The sequence below is a fragment of the Phocoena phocoena genome, chromosome 12 (assembly GCF_963924675.1).
Source record: "Phocoena phocoena chromosome 12, mPhoPho1.1, whole genome shotgun sequence".
Classification (NCBI taxonomy): Eukaryota; Metazoa; Chordata; class Mammalia; order Artiodactyla; family Phocoenidae; genus Phocoena; species Phocoena phocoena.
The window spans coordinates 50,299,063-50,318,303 of NC_089230.1; the positions used below are offsets into that span (position 1 = coordinate 50,299,063).

At 44.9% G+C, this 19,241-nt stretch overlaps 1 protein-coding gene across 2 annotated transcripts in view; it reads right to left on the bottom strand.

The window, feature by feature from the left end:
• Positions 1-19,241, bottom strand: part of FOXO3 (forkhead box O3) — a 113,510-nt gene that overhangs the window by 3,276 nt on the left and 90,993 nt on the right. The window contains exon 2 of one of the 2 annotated variants that reach the window (XM_065888549.1): positions 12,273-13,708. The exons of the other annotated variant lie outside the window; for it this stretch is intronic. Coding sequence (XP_065744621.1) covers positions 12,308-13,708 — 1,401 coding nt within the window. The 3' untranslated portion in view covers positions 12,273-12,307. The remainder of the gene's footprint in view (positions 1-12,272; positions 13,709-19,241) is intronic. 2 annotated transcript variants of the gene reach the window in all.

Consider the following 19,241-nt stretch of genomic DNA (forward strand, 5'->3'; position numbering starts at 1 on the left):
GGACAGAAAGGCAACTTGTTTCTCTGTGATAGAAGGCAAACAGTTTGTTTGTAAAATATTGTGAAAACAGAAAGGAAATGCAATCACCCTTCTAAGAGGAACACCAGATTCACCATTCACTAGGAAGACCTTACGATCAAAAATCGTCACAAGGACAGCGGCCCCTCACCTGCCTTAGATTTTTAACCTCTCTTTGATGGCTCAGTGTTTGCACATGTTTATCTGACTCCATCAAGGACTGAAAAAATGGAGGGAGCACATTAATGGGATTTAACGATACTTCGTTTGGATACAAGTTCCCTGCTTCTGATTGGTGCTCTCACCACTCTGACATTCTTTTGAGTAAGACTCTTTAGTTAACTGTGAAGTTTACGTGTGTATGTTGATGCCCTTATGAGTCTAAAAACACATCAGATTAAGCAAAAATTTTGGAAGGAAAAAGAAGCCTGCAGCTGATGGGAATTACAGCTATCACTTCACAGTTACTAGGCAATGGGGCCAACTAACAATAAATAGGCGAACACTGTCCCGTCCCATCAGCGACTTTCACTAACAGGGAGAAAAATCTCTTCCCTCTCTCTCCCTGCCCAACACTTAAGTTTGAAATCAGGCTGTTGATGCAGGGAAAATGAAATGGGGAAACCAAATTATCACCACTAACTCACATGATGTTCTAAGAAAGGGCAGCACCTCCAAGAAACTGTACACAAAACGAACAACCCCCATCAACTTTAAACTGGGAATAAAACATAAATGTTCCTGCTGCTGTCCTCCCACAGCTCAACTCCACTGTGACAAATCTGGACTTCTCAGCAGTGTTTTCATCTTCCTGGCAGAGAGGAAAGGAATAGGACCCCAATACCAAATATGACAGGGAAGGAAAACGAGCCACAGGGATGAAACTCTCCTATCTGCAAATCCATACAGGTTATCCATGGCGTTCCTAGCTAAAACTGAAAGATCTTTGGAGGAAAGTCTGCCTGAAACTCAACATTAAAGTGAAATATCACTTTCCTCACTCTTTAAACGTAATTTAAGCCAAACTTGCAACCCCTGGGGCAAGCTGGGAACTAAATATGGAACGTTTAGGATAGAAAAGGAAATGAATTGATATTCACTTGATCTGACAGGGAAACTTCATGTGGAGTTCAGAGAACAGGTGTGGGTTTCAGAGTATGAATGTTTCTACCGGAGGGCAAAGAAATACCTGCCTGCCACCATCTCTACTTCCCCCCAGAGGGGTCTGAGGGACACCCAGTCCATCACAGGCCACAACTGCTAGCATCCAGGCTTCTGTTGGTGTCACCCCAGGAAAAACAGCATTTCTGCAGGGCTTGGGTAAGGCAGCCACGGCCAGTGTCGGAGAGCCAAAATGAAAGCAATTCCCTCGGAGCTCATCTTCACGGCCTAAACATGAAGCAGCTCAAGAAACACCTAATGGGCACGACACTTTGGCTTAATTTGGTTAATTTTTCAAAATCTTCTGGGTTGGAATGGGCGATAACAAGGACTTAGGGAAGTGCATGAAAACCAACCTGGGGTTCAGGGACTGCAGGGGCCTTGCTGATTAAAATGCAGCCTTCTGCCTGCCAGGCTGGCCGAACAGAGCCATCCTCCAAGACAGCCCAAGAAGGGGAATTAGGAGGTGCAGCTCTATAAAAATCCATTTTAGCAAATGCTGTCAACTTGCCATTTTAGAAGCTGAATAGTTTACGAGGGGAAAGAAAACAGGTATGGAAATTCTGGCCAAATTTGTACACAGCTGAGGAGCCTCCCTGAAGGAAAATCAGGTTTCTAGGAAGGGCAGCTCACAGGCTTTCTAAGGGGCAAGTAAGTACTTATGGAGAACGTGGGATGTTACAGGGAAGCTTAAACTTTTCATGGCAAAGGTGACACTCAGGAAGATACTGGAAAGACACTCAGCTAGACTTTTTTTTTTTTTTTTTTAAAGCTTAGTTTGTGTAAAAGCATGACCTGTATAAGCACTGCTTGCAGCTACCTCCTGTAATTCCTGGGCTTCTCAAGGTGGCAGCTGAAGCCTGTCCGTGAAGGCTGGCGACAGGCCACTGAAGAGCTGTCGCCTCCAGGACGCTTCAGGACCTGGATCTAGTGTGGACTGCCCTTCCAGCCAGCCTGTGTGCTGTGCTGATAAACACAGGAAGAGGAGAGAAGCTGCCACCCTGGCACTTCACAGCTGAGGGACACAGAGCAGGAGTGACCTGCACAGAGACGCAGACTTCCTGCTGCTCAGACTGCAGGGAGTAATGATGATTAATACAAATTTAAGAATGTCCTGTCTCTGTCTCTGCAGAGATTATGGTGACCAATATTCTTTGCGCATCCGGGGTCAAATATGGTGACTGCAATAGCAGAAACACGATACTTGTTAATTTACTGTCAAGAGCAAAGTCGCAGAGATTTCCGATTTTCTTAAGATTCTTAGATTTTCAAACCACACAGCACAACTTGCAAAGTTCTGGATTATAATCTTTTAAAGAACTGTTTTTAAGGCCAAAGACTTTAAGGGGCTTTTGGATCCTTTCTGGATGCGTGGTTACTTAGCCTTAATTATAATACTCCAAAACCCTGGCTGGCAGAGTCCTGGGGGTCTGGCTCTGCTGTCCTTAACACGCTTTAACACCCACTCCTGCTGATCTGATGGGTCAGGTTCAGTGCCTTTGCCTGGTTTGCTCTCCCCATTCAAACATCCAGATGGCTCTTCCAGCCCCACCGGACCCAGGCTGTCCTCTGCTAAACTCCTAAGCCATTACCTGGCACCTCATCACATAGTGCCCAGAATGGTTACTTTTTCATACACATTGAAGTCCCAATATATTGAGGGCAGAGCAAAGCCTTCAAATCGAACCAAACACTTACGGAGCATCTACTATTTCAAGAGCGCTGTCTTAGACATGGTATTTACCCACAAGAAGTGCACATTCCAGCAGGGACACATTTTCTTGATGTCCCAAGTAGCCTGGAAAGTTGAAACAGAGGAGAGGCACACAATAAATGTTGGCTGAATAAATGAATGAGCCAGCTCCTGGAACAGCCCTCTCTTCCTCTCTGCCAATTCAAATGCTTAACACCCTTTTAAGCCTTACAGCTTCCACAAAGCATTTTAAACAGACTCGCATTTGCTAAGAGTTAATCTCGTTTGAATCCAAGCAGCACCTACTGCTTATGGGACAAGACCTAGAATTTTAATGATCCCCTTTTGGGAGGAGGATGGCTTCTGATGAAGTTTCTATTCAGAAGAATATGAGAAAAAACTCATACTTCTTATAAGATGAAACCTCCTAAGGACCAATACAAGGCACAGTTTTAACATCCAAATTATTTTATTTTTAAAATAAAATTTTAAATAGGATTTAATAAAGAATTTACCTTCTGCCATCCTACCAAACCCATTCTTTATTACCAGCCCCCCGAATTAAGAGTCACGCTACTCTCTCAAATTGCTGTCACCGCTAAAGTGATTCACCATTTAGAAACACAAGGGAAATACTTAGAGGAAATAAGTATTTCCAGGAGGAAATACTTAGAGCCATAAACCATGGCCTGAATATCACAATGTTTATGTTTACTGGGTGTGGCCCCATCCTGTGACTCCTCACTGCGTTTACTGGCTAGAGGAGGTATGGGGACAATTGGGAGTGTACAGCTATCCCTTTGGGCTGGGATGCCCTACCTCCCTTGGGACCGAGTGCAAGTGTGGCCGTAATGCTCCAGCCCGTCTAAGGGTCCAGCTACCAAGCACAAAAGAGGGAGGTCTCCAAAGTCTTCTTTTTCCTGCTTTAGATATGCAGGGTTCTGAAGACAATCTAAACTTTCCAGAAGTGATTCTGAAATCGAAAACACAAAATCAGCTATTTTAGTTCCACAAATAGTCCAAACCACTCATCCACCTGTGAGATATGACCAGGACATGCAGGTAACACAGATGGCAGCCAAGAGGCAGCAACCACACCAGTGCAACAGAGGAAGGAAACCAAGAAGGAATAGAAAGGAGGGTCTCAGCGTAGCTCCAAGATCAACAGAGACAGAGGCCCATCTGTCCTGAGGGCGGCAGTCCGGTGGGAGTGCAGACCCAGGAGTGAGGTGGATCCACATGGTGGGTGGCCCTCCTCTCCCCGCTCAGCCTGACCGGCACCTGGCGGTACGTGCTCGGAGCTCCCCACCTCGGCTCTCCACCCCCCACCCCGACCTCAGCCAGCAGGACAACCTGAGTTGACCGGGGCTGGGCAGCGAGTGCATTCAGGCGGTAGGGACACTACCAACTACGGGATACCTTCTAACAGGTCTATCAGTCAACACATATTTTCTGATTACTTATGTTGGGCTCTATTGCTTTCCAATCATTTCTGAAGACACAAGTGATCAATGGAAGTTCCAATTAATTACAGTGGCATGTACACCAACAGAAGCCCAGTGGAAATTAATTTATAAATTCAACCTCAGAACTTCCGGCCTCTTCTTGGCCATTAATTTCCACTAAGGAGTCAAACTGAACACTCCACACAAACATGAATACTTAAAACAAAAAAAATCTTATGGTCCAGATGTCTTTCAACAGAGAGAAAGAAAGAGGACAGAGGAGAGGGGAAAGGGGAGGGGAAGGGGGAGAAGGAGGGAGGGAGACAGAGAGAGAGAACATACTGATATGCAAACCGTCAATCAAACCAGGACTGGCAGTTAAAGTTTTATCCTTAGAAACACTGGAATTATGCTCTGAGGGCTTCATGACTAAGTAATTCTCATCCTTTAATAAATGAATGTCATAGACTTTAGCAAAAAAAGAGGTTATTAAAAAACAGGAAAGTCTAGAATTACAGAGTAAGGTTCACATCTGTTATTGGGAACAGAAACAAAACACCTGCAACCAAGTGGGCAGTAGCTCTTCTGGGTGGTATGTTTCACCTCCAGGCTTGGTCTCGCTTCTCTGGGAGGAAAGCTCCTGGAGAAGAACAGACCAGTTTCTCTGGGTTTTCACTGAACTTAGTTGGCAGATCTTAAATATACAGTGACCATATTTTTCTGAACCCCAAATTGTGTCACATTAGCCAGTGACGGCAGGGGTGGGGGCGGTAAACCACCAGCTCTTGGGGAGGTGGGGTCCATGGCCAGACCACTGCCAGCATCCTGCCATTCGCTGTGTGGCAATCTTTCTGCTCCCAAGAAGTCCTAGGAGAACTGGAGCAGCTTTTTATTTCTCTGTGTGGCCACGGTGGCCTGGCAGTGGAGAAGGAAGATCAGATTTCCAGGCTCCCTCCCAACAGGAAGAGGCTCCACGCTGAGGAAGCAGAAACGGGGCAGGGCGAGGCTCCCCCCTCAGCACAGAGTGGATATGACAGCCTCCCTAAGGAAAGAAAGCGGAGGCCAGACAGCTAGGATTTCTCAGGCAATCCTTTAAAGATATTAATGGAACACCCTGGGTACCATATATGAACCTCCCCAATCCGTCTGTGGCAGAAGGTCCTTTTTATTAGTGAAAATATAGCCCCTGTCCTGGGTACCCCTAAATTGGCAGGCAGGACTTCTAGGGGACATCAAAGGTTTCACACAACAGGCAATTGCTATACCTTTTTAATGAAAAGAAACCTAATTGATTCTAGTTTATCGTGGAAAGTAATTGCTCTTTGTGCCAACAATGTAAGACTGGCTTGGTGCTTTCCTTAATTCTGCATTAACCTCTGGAACCATTTTAAGTAACAATAAACATTAAGTAACTTTTTAAAAAGTTGACAAAGGACATTGGGTCATATCAGAGATAGTCCTTACAAGAGCTCTGTGGGGTAGGTTTTCGTTTTAGCCCCATTTTACAGACAAGGAAACTGAGACTCAGAGAAATGGAGTGGCTTGACTCAATGACACATAGCCATAAAAATGGCAGCCTTCTGCTACAGATTCATAGGTCCTCTGCTGTACCACAAAGACATTATTTAACTTGGGGTGGGCTGCAGGGGAGGCTTTTTAAATCCACATCTCCCCTCGGAGCAGAGCCCCAGGGACAGTGATCTTGGAGTGGGTGGCTGGCTCACATTCAACTGTGATGATGAACCAGTTCTAGAAATCAAACATAAAAGCAAGTCTCCTGCAGGGCTTTTAACATGAACCAGCATCTGGATTTAGTCTGAACTCTGCCCTATCAGCATGGAGCCTATGTTTTTATCCCCCAAAGACAGGTGGAACAGACCACGTGATAACGGAACAGAACATCTGAAAAAGCAGGGTTGTCCCAGAAAACCAAGCATGCAAGGTTGCCACTGCCCCATGGGTCCTTTGCTCCACCCCTGCATGGAAAGCAGTCTTTTCCCCGGGACAATGGTCACCGTCACTGTCACCACCACCACCACCACACCACATCCCCAGCCAGGCCATGCACACCTTGAGGGTGAGACCCTATTTTATCTTCCTCTATCCCCTGTGCCCGGCACACTGCAGGTACTCAATAAACAAATTTTGTTTAATAAATTCAGACTTTTCCTGAGCACTTCTACCAACGTGGGACCTACCATTTTGCCAGGCGGCTAGCTCATCCAAGAGTAGAACCCACTCTGTGGCTGAGAAAGGCTTGATGTATGACAAGGTTGTACAAAAAGCTCCAGTAAGAATCAAGAGGAAAAAGGGCAAAGAATCCCTAGTTCTTAAGAGATTGCTGACCTCTTTCAGGATTTCTTTAGGGGGTTCCTTAGGACACTGGTCCTATGGTTTCCGGGAGAAGAAGGATTTGATTCGAGATGTCAGATAAACTTAGGAGACACTGCAATCCGATCCTAGAAGGTTCATAACATACATTAACTTCTAAGGCTCTGAGAAGTCCTGCAGGAAACAACCCTATTTAACTTTATTTAACATGGCGTTCCTCAGACATTTGACCACAGAATCTATTTTCCACTTAATACCCATGAATATCCTGAGGATTGAGTATTCTGTGAAATACTTTGAGAAACACCGACCCACGGGACCTCTAAATATCTGAAGTGTCTGTCACTAGTTCACAATACAAAATTTTAATTCATTTTAGTTTTTAAAATTTTAAACTTCAAAATAATTTGGAGGATAGGGGAAAGCAGTATTTTCAAATTAAATGAACATACCAACAAAACCAGGGTGAAGTCTCTTGCAAGGTGGGGGATCTCCATCTTGGAATGAAAATCCAGCATTAAGACACGTGTCTCCAAGTTGGGAAGAGAAAGCAGTGAACAAACATCCTGCTACCTGCCCCAGGGCCATGGGGGACCTCTGACAGGCCAACCTCTCTGGCCATGGCACAGAGGCAGGTCCCAACAAGCCCCCTTCTCCCATCTCTATACAGAAAGGTATGCCTATGAGAAGCAGGCCCCTGGGGGAAGACTCTACTTACAGAGAACATTATTTATAAGATGAATATTGAGCATTAGGAACACTCTGAAAAGAAGCATTTAATGGGAGCTTAAAGTGTACATGAAGTTCCAGTAGTAATTCTGGTGGTTTTCATTCCACTTATTTATGTTCCACACAAGCTCTGTGGCCAAAAGAGACCCGCCAGAAAGCCATCTATAAATGCTACTGCATGAAGAGCAGCAGTCACTCAGGCTCTGTCCCCATGCTTAGCAGGCTGGCCAGTGGTGAGCAAAGGCGCATTAAAAACCCGACAGACGGGCTTCCCTGGTGGCACAGTGGTTGAGAGTCCGCCTGCCGATGCAGGGGACCGGGTTCGTGCCCCGGTCCGGGAAGATCCCACATGCCGCGGAGCGGCTGGGCCCGTGAGCCATGGCCGCTGAGCCTGCGCGTCCGGAGCCTGTGCTTAGCAACGGGAGGGGCCGCAACAGTGAGAGGCCCGCGTACCGAAAAAAAAAAAAAAACCCGACAGACCCAGGAAGAGCAGCCTTAGCGCTGGACGTCACTGCTTTCCAGGGAAAGGGGTGTATGTAAGGAGTGTACCAGCCTCTGCACAGAAAACGTCTTTTCAGGGCTCTTGTCAATTTTCTTTCACTGTTGTCAACACTAGCAACATCCAGACAGCCATTCTCTCCATGAATGACAGTTCAGACTTTGGGTTTTTTAAAAAGTAAGAATAAAGATCCCTGCAGGTACAGAATTCTTGAGGCTAGCACACTATACCCAAAGACTAGACAACAGTTCACAAGTGCAAGTAACAGAGTACGTTCTCCACGCAGTACGTACCGCACGTTATATTCCCTAATGGAAATATCTATCAGTACATCAAGAAGAAACATCACATGAGTAGCCTATGATATTGTCTGTATTTGGTTAGAATCAGTCCTATCCCCCAACATGAATATTTAAAGACATAATGGAATCACAGCATTTAAACATCAGTCCAACAAGTATCAAAGGTTTGTTCCTTCTGGGAAGTGGCCTAAATTTAAATTCTCAACGGCCTCCAACACCAGGACCTGCTGTTGCCACACTGGTATACCACTGTTCCTTTACAGTTCCATGTCATCACGTATCCCTTACGGTGGCAAGTTCACAGACAGAATGCTAGGTTTCAGGTTTAAAATTATACATACTATGCACCCTTAAAATTCTATGATTTTGCTAAAAAAAATACAACAACTAGTGAATATCATAAAAAAGAAGCAGACTCACAGCTAGTGGTTACCAGTGGGGAGAAGGAAGAGGGGGAGGGCCAGATGGAGGTAGGGCATTGAGAGTTACAAACTATTAGGTATAAAATAAGCTACAAGGATATGTTGAAAAACACAGGGAATAAAGCCAGTATTTTATAATAGCTATAAGTGGAGTATAACCTTTAAAAACTGTGAATCACTATATTGTATGGCAACTACAATTCAATTTAAAAAACTAAACAAATCTTATTGGTTAAACAAATAAAAAAAAACCCAAAAACAAACAAAAAAACCCAACTCTATGATTCTGTCCTCTTTTGACAGATGAGAAACCTACTATTCTAAGAGATTCATCAGTGACATGGCCAGTGGCACAGACAGGAAGAGAACTACCTCTCTGCTCTCCACCCGGGCTTTTCCTAGTTAGTATTTTCCAATCCTTATCATAAAGTTGTTTAAAACGCAACTAAATATGGGGCTGCTCCCTAATGGGGTCTCCAGATGCCAAAAGATGAAGATGAACGAAAAAGCATGTGAACTTAGGCGTCTTCTGACATCAAAACTACAGTGAAACTGACGTTGCTTTCCTGCCAGAACAGACACATGTCAATCTCAGGAGGGCTTACTGGAGGCACAGCCCTGAAACCACCACACTTGCCCACAGCCATGCCTGCTGCCAATCGGTACACATGCACACCAAGCTTCCCCAGTGCCTGAGAGAAGCAAGTGCCCCTCATACCCCAGTAGCTGGCACTCACAAAGAGGTACAGTTATTCTTTCCTTTTCCAGATAGACCTGTAGGTCAAAGGATTTCACACGTGATCTAAAATGAATGACATGTGTGAAACACCCACCCCTCCAGAGAAGCATCTCACCACAGCTCTCCAGCAAGACTGTCTGTCAACTGGACAGAACTGCTCCGGCACCCACTCGGGGTCACATGACCTTCAGTTAGCAAGGCAGGAAGTGAGTCTAGAGAATACCACAACTACTGGCTTAAAAAAAAAAAAAGTCAAACCAAGAAAGTCATTATAGAACAAGTCTTGGGAAGCTGAGGTGCTTAATTTGGGAGAAGTGAATTCTGAGACTGTGACCCAAGTCCTGTTTTGTGAATTCAGGAGAATCTTCAATAAAGCGATAGCCACAAGTTTACTGTAAAAGTAAGAATATACATTAGGCCACACATGCTCCTGGCTATATAGTGGAGCCATTTATTCCAAAGCAAAATGGAAATCCTAAAGCCAGAAACCAGACTCCCTCAAAGCCCTTCACAGTCTTCAGGATGTTTCTTTCTCTTGCTCTGGTCATACTGAGCTGGTTTACTTTCAGGAAAATTTGGTGACTTTTCATATTTTTTACTTAAGAAAAATCTCCTCAAAAACACCCAAAATATTTTGAGAAAAAGGTGACTAAATTACCCTAAGATTCCAAAAGGGCATAATAATAAACTATGTACTCTTAAAACTAGTTACTTATTATCAAAATAATAATTCACTAAATATATTTTTTAAACATAAGTATTTAAATCTCCCTTAAAAAATATATGTATTTTTTGTGGTACGTGGGCCTCTCACTGTTGTGCCCTCTCCCATTGCAGAGCACAGGCTCCAGACGTGCAGGCTCAGTGGCCATGGCTCGCGGGCCCAGCTGCTCCGCAGCATGTGGGATCTTCCTGGACCGGGGCACGAACCCGTGTCCCCTGCATCAGCAGGTGGACTCTCAACCACTGCGCCACCAGGGAAGCCCTCCCTTAAAATATTTTTATACCACCTTTTAGAATTACACACACACACACACAAGAAAAGTCTGCTATTGAATTAAAAGGAAAACCTACACTTGAAAAATAAGACAAAAATTGATGGCACATTTTCTTCTCAATGAACTAGAAAGTGGATTCCTTACAACCAAACCAAAATTAAAACCTACTTGTGTCTTCAGAAGCCACAATCATATTCCTCTTCTTAAAGGAAGACAAACTGTTCTTCTAAAAGCCAAATATCTAAATTTCTCAAGGCAAGTCTCTACCAGTCCGAGTTCTGGCAGTACGGAAGTCTGTCACCCTTCTTAGCTTCTGCTGCAGTCTTTTTACCGTCTCAAGGGCTATTAAATGACTCGAAACAGATGTCTGAGTGCCATTAGGGACCTGCTTCTGCCTGGGAAAGCGGAGAAGCTGAGCATCACAACACTCTCGACATTCCACTTTCGACAACTACCCATGAACGGGATGAGCTCATCACAGGAGACCCTTATAATTCCTTCACCAGGGCAGAGGGTTAAACAAGGCTCAGCTTTTTATGGCTTTGAATCCCATTTCTCTTTCACACCACTTAATAAAGAAGAGTGTAAGTAGCTTGCTGATATTAAAAAAAAAAAAGGAACTGGGGCATAAAAAGAGCCCCTGAACATGGGAGGGTCTGGGGGTACAAATGTGTTATAGCAGAAGACCCCAGTGCTCATCTTACTACTTGAAGAGGAGAGTTCTGGGGCAAGCTTGTATGTTACCTACTGATTCTGGCTCCGGTTCAGAGCACTTCTCATTTTTACCATCTAGAGATAATTAGGAAGAACGATTATGGTTCAAGCCATTCCAGAAATAGGGATTCTGGGTCCAGCTGTGTGACCCTGGGCAGACCACTTAACCTCTCTGGGCTCCCTGCTTACTCATGTGTCAGTCAGTATGTGCACCTAATAACACCGCACATACTTCAGCCCACTGCAATTTTACAAAGCACGTTCACACACTTCAGTGCATTTGATTCTTGCAATAACCCTGTGGAGTAACAGGGGCTATTATCCTCATTTTATAAAACTGGAAATTGAGGTTCAGAGGCCAAGTGACACACTCCCAATAGCAACCAGAAAGCAGTAGAAGTGGAACTGAACCCTCAACTTCCGATTCCAGTCAAATGCTTCTCTTTTGTTGCCACATCACGTTGCATGATCTCTCTGGTTCCAACAGAATTAAAATGCCACAATTTAAAAAATCTCTGTCACCATTCACAACTCTTGTCACCGTTTGGAATCTGACACCATTTATACGTTGGGAAAAAGAAGCACGTGAGTAAGTGCTCTCTCACATTAAAAACTTCTGTTTTCTATTTAATTCTTTTTGCTCTTTTAAATGCTTAGATCCTGAGTGTTAATAAAGATGCTTAGTACTAATGGTGAAGAATCTAACAGATCTTGCTTCTGGTGGAAATACTCCTGTATGAAAGAGTCCAGAAAGCATAGTCTACTGTCAAATTAGAAGCACCTAAAAATTGTTACTTTGCTGGATAAAAAAGATATAGAAACTGTAGCATCGAAGATGGACAATGGCAGTGCTGGACCTGAGAGCCTAAGAAAGCCCTTTGGCTGCGTCCTTAACCTTGATGTTTGTGTGGCCTAAGGTCCCCTTCCTCCCATCCCTTCTATCCTCATCCATCCATCCAGTAGGGGGACCTGTGTCATAGGTCAGCGAGGGTGACTGGATACAAAGAAAAATGAAACCTCTGAATGTGTATTCTTTTTACTGGCAGTAAAACTCCCGAGCTGTCAGCAAACTGTGGGGAGGGGCACCTGACAGCCCTATTTGTTTTGCTGGTACAACTCAGAATGAACTGGTTGGGAGCCAGGTTACTGTGCACCACGTAAAGGAAAGCCATTGTCCCCCACCGCCCCTGTTATTACTATGCCATAGCACTGGGCACTGACCTGCTCTGCCCACTTCCCCTTTCCTCAGTGAGCCTTCAGCCTGGCACCCAGCTCTGAGATGAGGCCTGCTTAGCACCAGTGAAGCTCCCCACATTCAAACCAACAACGTTCTGTGTGGAGATGAGTGAATCAAAGTTAAAATCCAACCCATCAGCATCCATGAGTTCGCTACGGATAATGGACTCCATGTCACATTCCAAGCTCCCATTGAACATGTCCAGGTCCAAGTCGCTGGGGAACTTCTCATGGCCCATGACGGGAAGGTGTGCACTAGCTGAGTACAAGGAGGAGCCTGAGAGAGAGTCCGAGAGGGTTTGCATAGACTGGCTGACAGGAGACTGCTGCTGGTGTTTGGCTGACCCGAGGCTGCTGGAATCGCTCAAGCCCATGTTGCTGACGGAACTTGACAAGGCACGGCTGCCACCGAGAGCGCCCTGGGTTTGGTGCTGGTGGTGGAGCAAGTTCTGATTGACCAAACTCCCCTGGTTAGGCTGGGCGGCAAAGGACATCATTGGATCACTGCGAAGCATCACGTTCCGGCGGGAGTTCTGGGCGGACACAGCGGTGCTGGCCTGAGACATCAAGGGGTCCGACTGGGTCATCATGACATCGCTGTGGCTGAGTGAGTCCGACGTGAGCAGGTCCTGGAGTGTCTGGTTGCCGTAGTGCGACATGGAAGAGAAGGTGGCTGGCTTGTTCTCTTGGATGGTCTGCATGGGAGACTGACGCAGGGAGTTCAGAGACGAGGGGCCAAACACCGTGCTGCTGAAGGAGCTGGTGGGGGAGCCCAGGCCGGAGCCCTTGGTGGTGTATGGGAAGCTGGAGCTGCGCTGCATGAGCCCCCCGGGGGGCGACGGCTGGGACGCAGGGAGCGCGATGTTGTCCAGCAGGTCGTCCATGAGGTTGTCGGCCAGCCCGTCGTTCAGATTCATGGTGCCCGCCATGTCGGTCAGCCGGGGCAGCTCCACGGTGCACGGCTTGCTGACGGAGGGAGACAGGCTGGCCGAGCTGCTGTAGAGCATGGGAGAGAGTGGCGCGTCATCATCCTGAACGTCGTCCAACTCCGTGCTAGCCAGGATAGGGGACAGGCGGCCACTGACTGTGCTGGCATTGGAATTGGTGCGTGAGCGGAAGTCGGTCCACGCGTCCAGCTCATCACTGCTGCGAGACGTGGGGCTGCCGGGCCACTTGGAGAGCTGGGAGGGACTGTCGTCTGCTGACTCGGTGGCGGTCTGCAGGGCTGCCTTCTTCTTGGCTGCACGGCCCCGGCTCTTGGTGTACTTGTTGCTGTTGTCCATGGAGACGGCCCGCCGCCGGGGCGCCTTCCCACTCTTCCCCCCGTCGGGGTTGATGATCCACCATGAGCTCTTGCCGGTCCCCTCATTCTGAACCCGCATGAACCGGCTGTGCAGCGACAGGTTGTGCCGGATAGAGTTCTGCAGAGAGAGAAGGGACAATGCAGATGAGCCAGAATGGTCCAAACTGAGCACTCAGAAGAAACAGTTACTAATCAGACTCATTTTTTAAAGCAACCTCAGAGGCTAAGGAAAAAAATAAAAGGCTTTGCATGACCCTCCTTGGCTTGGTATTAAATGACAGTATTGAAAATGGCAAGCTCCATAGTTAGAGGGTGGGAGATGGTTTCATATCCAGGAAATGCTGGGGATGTAGGAGCTCATTGGCATTGTTTTTCTTAAATTCCCAAGTTTTATTGTCCTTTCTGTAATTGTACTTCCTATACTGAAGTTCACACTTATCATGTATTACCACACCATTTCTCCCTGCACTTTGCAATAAACCTCCCTGGCTCTCTAAGGATAATTAATCACTTAGGGGGCTATTTTATTCTATTTTGGTCCCCTCCTCCTCTAGTACAGAGGCAGCATCTACCTTTTCTTAACCACTTCTATGAACCCAGAACTGGTGTGAATTGTTACCGATCCTTTCTACGACTCCATCTCCTCCTGCCACAACTTCACGCCTGTCTCACAAGCATAAGAAAAAAATGGTAAAGTAGGATTTGCTGAGTCGACAGAAGGAGGCAAGTTTCCCATTCAAAAAAATTGCAAATAATTTATACAGACACTCCCTCCTCAAGGCAATGTGGTCTGAGCTCAATAACTTCCTTCCGAAGAATACAGTATAGAAAGAGGAGGTGGGGGAGAGTAACTTTCCAGTGAAGAGACCTGACATCTCAGCCAGGTGATCAACATCAACAGGGCAAAGTCAGGTTGATAACAGGCACTCGCTATAGTATGATGAAAACAGCACCTTCCTCAGCGGTCTTCCTTCCAAAACCCATCATGCCAGTCTAATCATGAGAGAAAAACTGCAGACAAATCCCAGATAAGGAACATTTTTAAATGCCTGTCCAGTAGATCCACAGGGAGCCTAAGGAAGCATGATGACTACATATAATGTGGTATCCTGGATGGGATGCTGGAACAGAAAACGGATATTAGGCAAAAACTAAGGAAATCTGAATAAAGCACAGATCTTAGTTAATAATAATAACGTATCGACATTGGTTTATTAGTTGTGACAAATGTACCAAACTAAGATTGGATGTTAACAACAGGGGAGACTTGACGTGGATACCCAACATCAAGAACTCTCTGTACTAGGTTTGTAACTTTTCTGTAAATCTAAAACGATTCTATATTGAAAGGTTTACTTAAAAAAAGAAAAGAAAAAGGGCAAAATATCCTGGAAAACCTCACAACTGCACCCATCTTGCAAGAATCCTCCTGGCTTGGTAGACAAGCCCAGTTAACAGGGATGACCCAGATCCAGTCCTATCTCTGCCACCGACCAACCATGTGACCTGAGCAAATCGTTTAATCTGTCTGCAACAACTTCAGTTCTTCTTCACCATAGCCCTAACATCCAGATCGTCCCTTCCTGATAGGGATGACGTAAGGATGATATATGATAATATACTTCAGGAGCCAGTCACGCTACCAAGTCAGGGTGCTCTTACTGCTATTATAAAGCACAGGGTCATCGCCTGGGGAGGGCTCATTCTCATCTGAAAATGCCTCACGTGCAGTAAAAGAGAGGAGTTGATGGTATTTGCCACACCTGGAATAGCACCTGCGGGCCAGATGAGTTTTTATTTGCAAGTTAAAAAGACAGAAGATATTGCCTGCTGCTGTCTATTAAATACAAACCATTCTAAAAGCTACCGTAGTTTAAAAAAAAATTGGCAATCACCAACTGTATTTATGTAGAAGATACAAATACATGTGTTCTACCAGAATGTTTTTAAAACATAGAAAGTGAGCAGGATTTCACCATACGTAAATAACCCAAAATACTCAGAGTGTTTCCCGTGTACATGTTCCCATGCAAGGATGCCCAGCAGCTCCGGCTGGGCATTAAGCATCAGCAACCACGGGTCATAATTCGGCGTTTCTACAACAGCCGCAAAGACGCGTTCGAGAGAAGAAAACAGGCAATGTGCCGCATATCTGGTGAGACAAATGTTGCCCATGAGACTATATATCCTGCTTCCCTTTTACTCTTATGGTTTATAAAAGAATAATGGCATCTCTATGAATGGTTCAGAAATCACATTTCTTTAAAAAGTAAAACACCTTCTCAATAAAGATATGAAGCATGCTCTTAAAACTCACTCTGCAGGGTTCAACAAGCAGGCAAGTGCGAGGTGGTTCTATTACTGAGTACTCAGACAACTAGATATATTAACTAAAAACTTAAACTCAAGCTTCTCATTGAAAAAACAGGGTGGTCCTGAAGCTCTGTGGGGGCAATGTAGACGCTAGCCCAATTACCCCTCCCCTGGCCAGCCCCCTTTGCTCTAGGTTTTGGAAAGAGTTCATACCAACACCCAGAATTAACAATGACCAATCATAAGTACCCAGTTATCCACCCCCCCCCTTTAAAAAGCATTTAGAGATTTTTTTTAATGCGTTTTTAAGTCTCGCAATTCCAAACCAAGTAAGAAAGAAAATGAAACACTTTAGAGACCTCCAAAATGTTCTCTATGGATTTTCTAATGGTCATCTGTTTCTACGACTCTAAACCCCAACAATGTATGTGTGTAATTTTATAAAATTACAAGCTACCATTGGTTAGGAATTTGGAGAGAGAAATTAAGCTTCTGTAGGGGTTTGTGGTAAAGGGGCTGGAATACCCACACGGAGGACCAGAACCACAGCCTGTCAGGGCCCAGGTCCCTAATTGCAAGAGGGAAGAGTGAGAGCCTGCCTGACTACAGCACCATCAGTTACTGGGCCAGAGGTTTTAGATTCCTCGACTCTAATCCTCCTAGTAAACCGGCAAAGTTGGTGCCCTCATCATATATATGAAGGCTCAGACTGAGAGAAATTAAATAACTTACAGAAGGTCACACAGCTAGTGTCTATAAGAACCAAAACTGAAACTTGTTTTCCCAAGTCCACTCCAATGCTTCCTCTGCAACCTTTCCCAGGTCTGTCACCAAATTAGACAGAAGTCATCGTGCTATCTGTGCTGACATCTAAAAAAAGAAACTTTTAAGAAAGAAGAAGGATACAAAGGCACAATCCTATGACTATAATTTTGTTTGTGAAATAGTTAAGGGTAATAATTTGGTAGGTCTTTCCTAAAAATGTTTTTAAAAGGAAGTCTTCAGAAGAGCAAGCCTGAAAGTAAAGGCTCATCCTATAGCTCGCATTTGTGTTTCTTTACTAAGGTGGCCATCGTAGCATTCATCCTAAAGAGAGGACAGTGGTTACCATACAAACCAATATAAACTACCCTTAGATTCTGAAACAAAACCCAACTTATTAAATGGGTGATTAGCTTCAGTGTCCAATCTTCGCTCAGTTCTTGTTTTAGAGGTTGCTAGTGGCAGAATACATCTCCCTAAGGCATACTACCTACAACCCAACACTCGGACAGGTTTTTCCAGTTCCATTACTAAGACGAGGCAAACAAAAACCTGTGTCACCACCAACCTCACAGTCCCCAGCCTTCCGTTTATAAAATGCATAATCTGAAGGGTAGGGGGGGCATTGACAAAGGCCATCCAATGTGGCCCCCTGTCTATTTCTAGCTCAAATGCCCCTCACCCTAATATGGTCAGACACCAGAAATGTATTCTGCCTTTTTGCCTCATAGGTCATGATTCTAATTACCAGGTTCTCTAACTAAATTTCGGTGAAACAGGAGAAGGTGAATAAATGCCAGAGAAAATATCAGAACTACAACGTTTCCCCAGCACCTTCCCTGATAACGGAAGTTAATGGTGATATGATTTCTGTAAGATTTCAAACCGCCCCTCCCTCACCTCAATCCCAGGAATGAAGACATGGAATTTATAAAATGAGACAAGCCAATTATAAAATCTTCTTACGATCTGTAGTTTAAGTTCTCTAAAGACCTCTTCACTGGGGGCTCTAAATTAGTTTCCAAAGTACTGTGTGCATTTTAAACTATAAAACTACCATCAAAAATATTCTATGGTTTTCCACTAAGTCATCTGTCATACCAAATCGTCTAAGTTTGTAAGATGTAACATTAGTTTGGGGGTTGAGAGCTGACAGTAAAGGAGGAATGGTTTGATAGGACTAGAGTGATTTTTCTAATCACATCTAAATACACATTTTGAAATACATTGTGAGGCAGACCATTGTTAATTGGCTGGGTGTGCTTTCCTTAAGGCTAAGGTGATAAGGTAAATATAACCAACCAAGACTCCCATTGCTAGAGCTCAGGCCGTTCCGTCATCACATTTGGTTACTAAAGGAGCCAATAAATTACTCTAACCCCAACCCAAAACCCTGTAAATAGTTCTGGTTATTTAAATCCACTACTAAGAAATCCAGAGATTGATGAATTGACAGCAAACCAAACATCTCTAGGAAGAAACTTTTGTCAGAGACAAATATGCCAGTTTTTTTCCAACTTGGGCCCAAAGATGTAGAAAACCCTGCAAGCAACTGTAACACAATGTCTCTGAAGAGAGAGCAGAGATAAAAATGAAACGAAGAGTATTCTTATGTCAATCTTCTCTTTAACAAAAAGATTTACACTGAAGCAAGGCCTGCACTGGGGCAGTAAACACTTTAGGTGTAATTAGTAATAGAGCTGTCAAACCTGTCCTGTGTGACTGCAGCTGCCATCAGCTGCCTAATCCTTCGAGGAGGGATGTGCAGGTACATGAAGGAGGCCGCCTGATAGAACTCACATTTCACAGTTGGGCTGACTGCGGCCGTGTGGGTCAGAGCCTGGAGATCCCTTTGCTTGGCTCTCCTTGAAGAAACCAGCATAAAAGATGACTGTCTTCATCAGAATCCGGTAATTCTTTTTCTTGCTATAATGAAGACAGTCTCCTAATGCAAGACACCTTTATCCCTAATGCTAAAGTACACAGTCACTACAGTTATGCCAACTGGTTGTGAAGACAGATGGACCCCAAACAGATTAGATTAGATTAAGTGTCGGGGGAAGCTGCCTGAAATGAATAAGTATTCCACCAATATTTACAAAGTGGCTAATTCACACATGCAATTTAATGTGGCCAGTGGAGGGAGGCAGGCTTCAATGTCAGCCAGGTCGGAGATGGAGTCGTGGCCGTGGCATGTGTCCTGTGACCCTGGGCAATTGACTTAACCTCAGTTGCCCCTTTCATGAAACGGGGATAAAACACCCTCTCTGTCTAACTCTAGGATCTTTGGGAAGATTAAATGAAAGTACGGATGCAAATTACTCATCGAGTGCCAAGCACAAAAGAGGCTCTCAACCGTCAGATCCCACGTACGGAAGCAGTGACATCACAAATGTTCACTTACTGTTTTCCGTGCATCATATACTTGAAGCCAGAAGGTGAGAGGGGGGGCTCCTTCCAGGAAGAGATTTCAAACTCTTAAAAGTATTTCAAAGGTGCTGTGCCACTCAAGAGTAGCTGGTAATTTCCCAACTATTGCTACCCTATGTCTGCTCCGGCCCCTTCCAACCCATGTT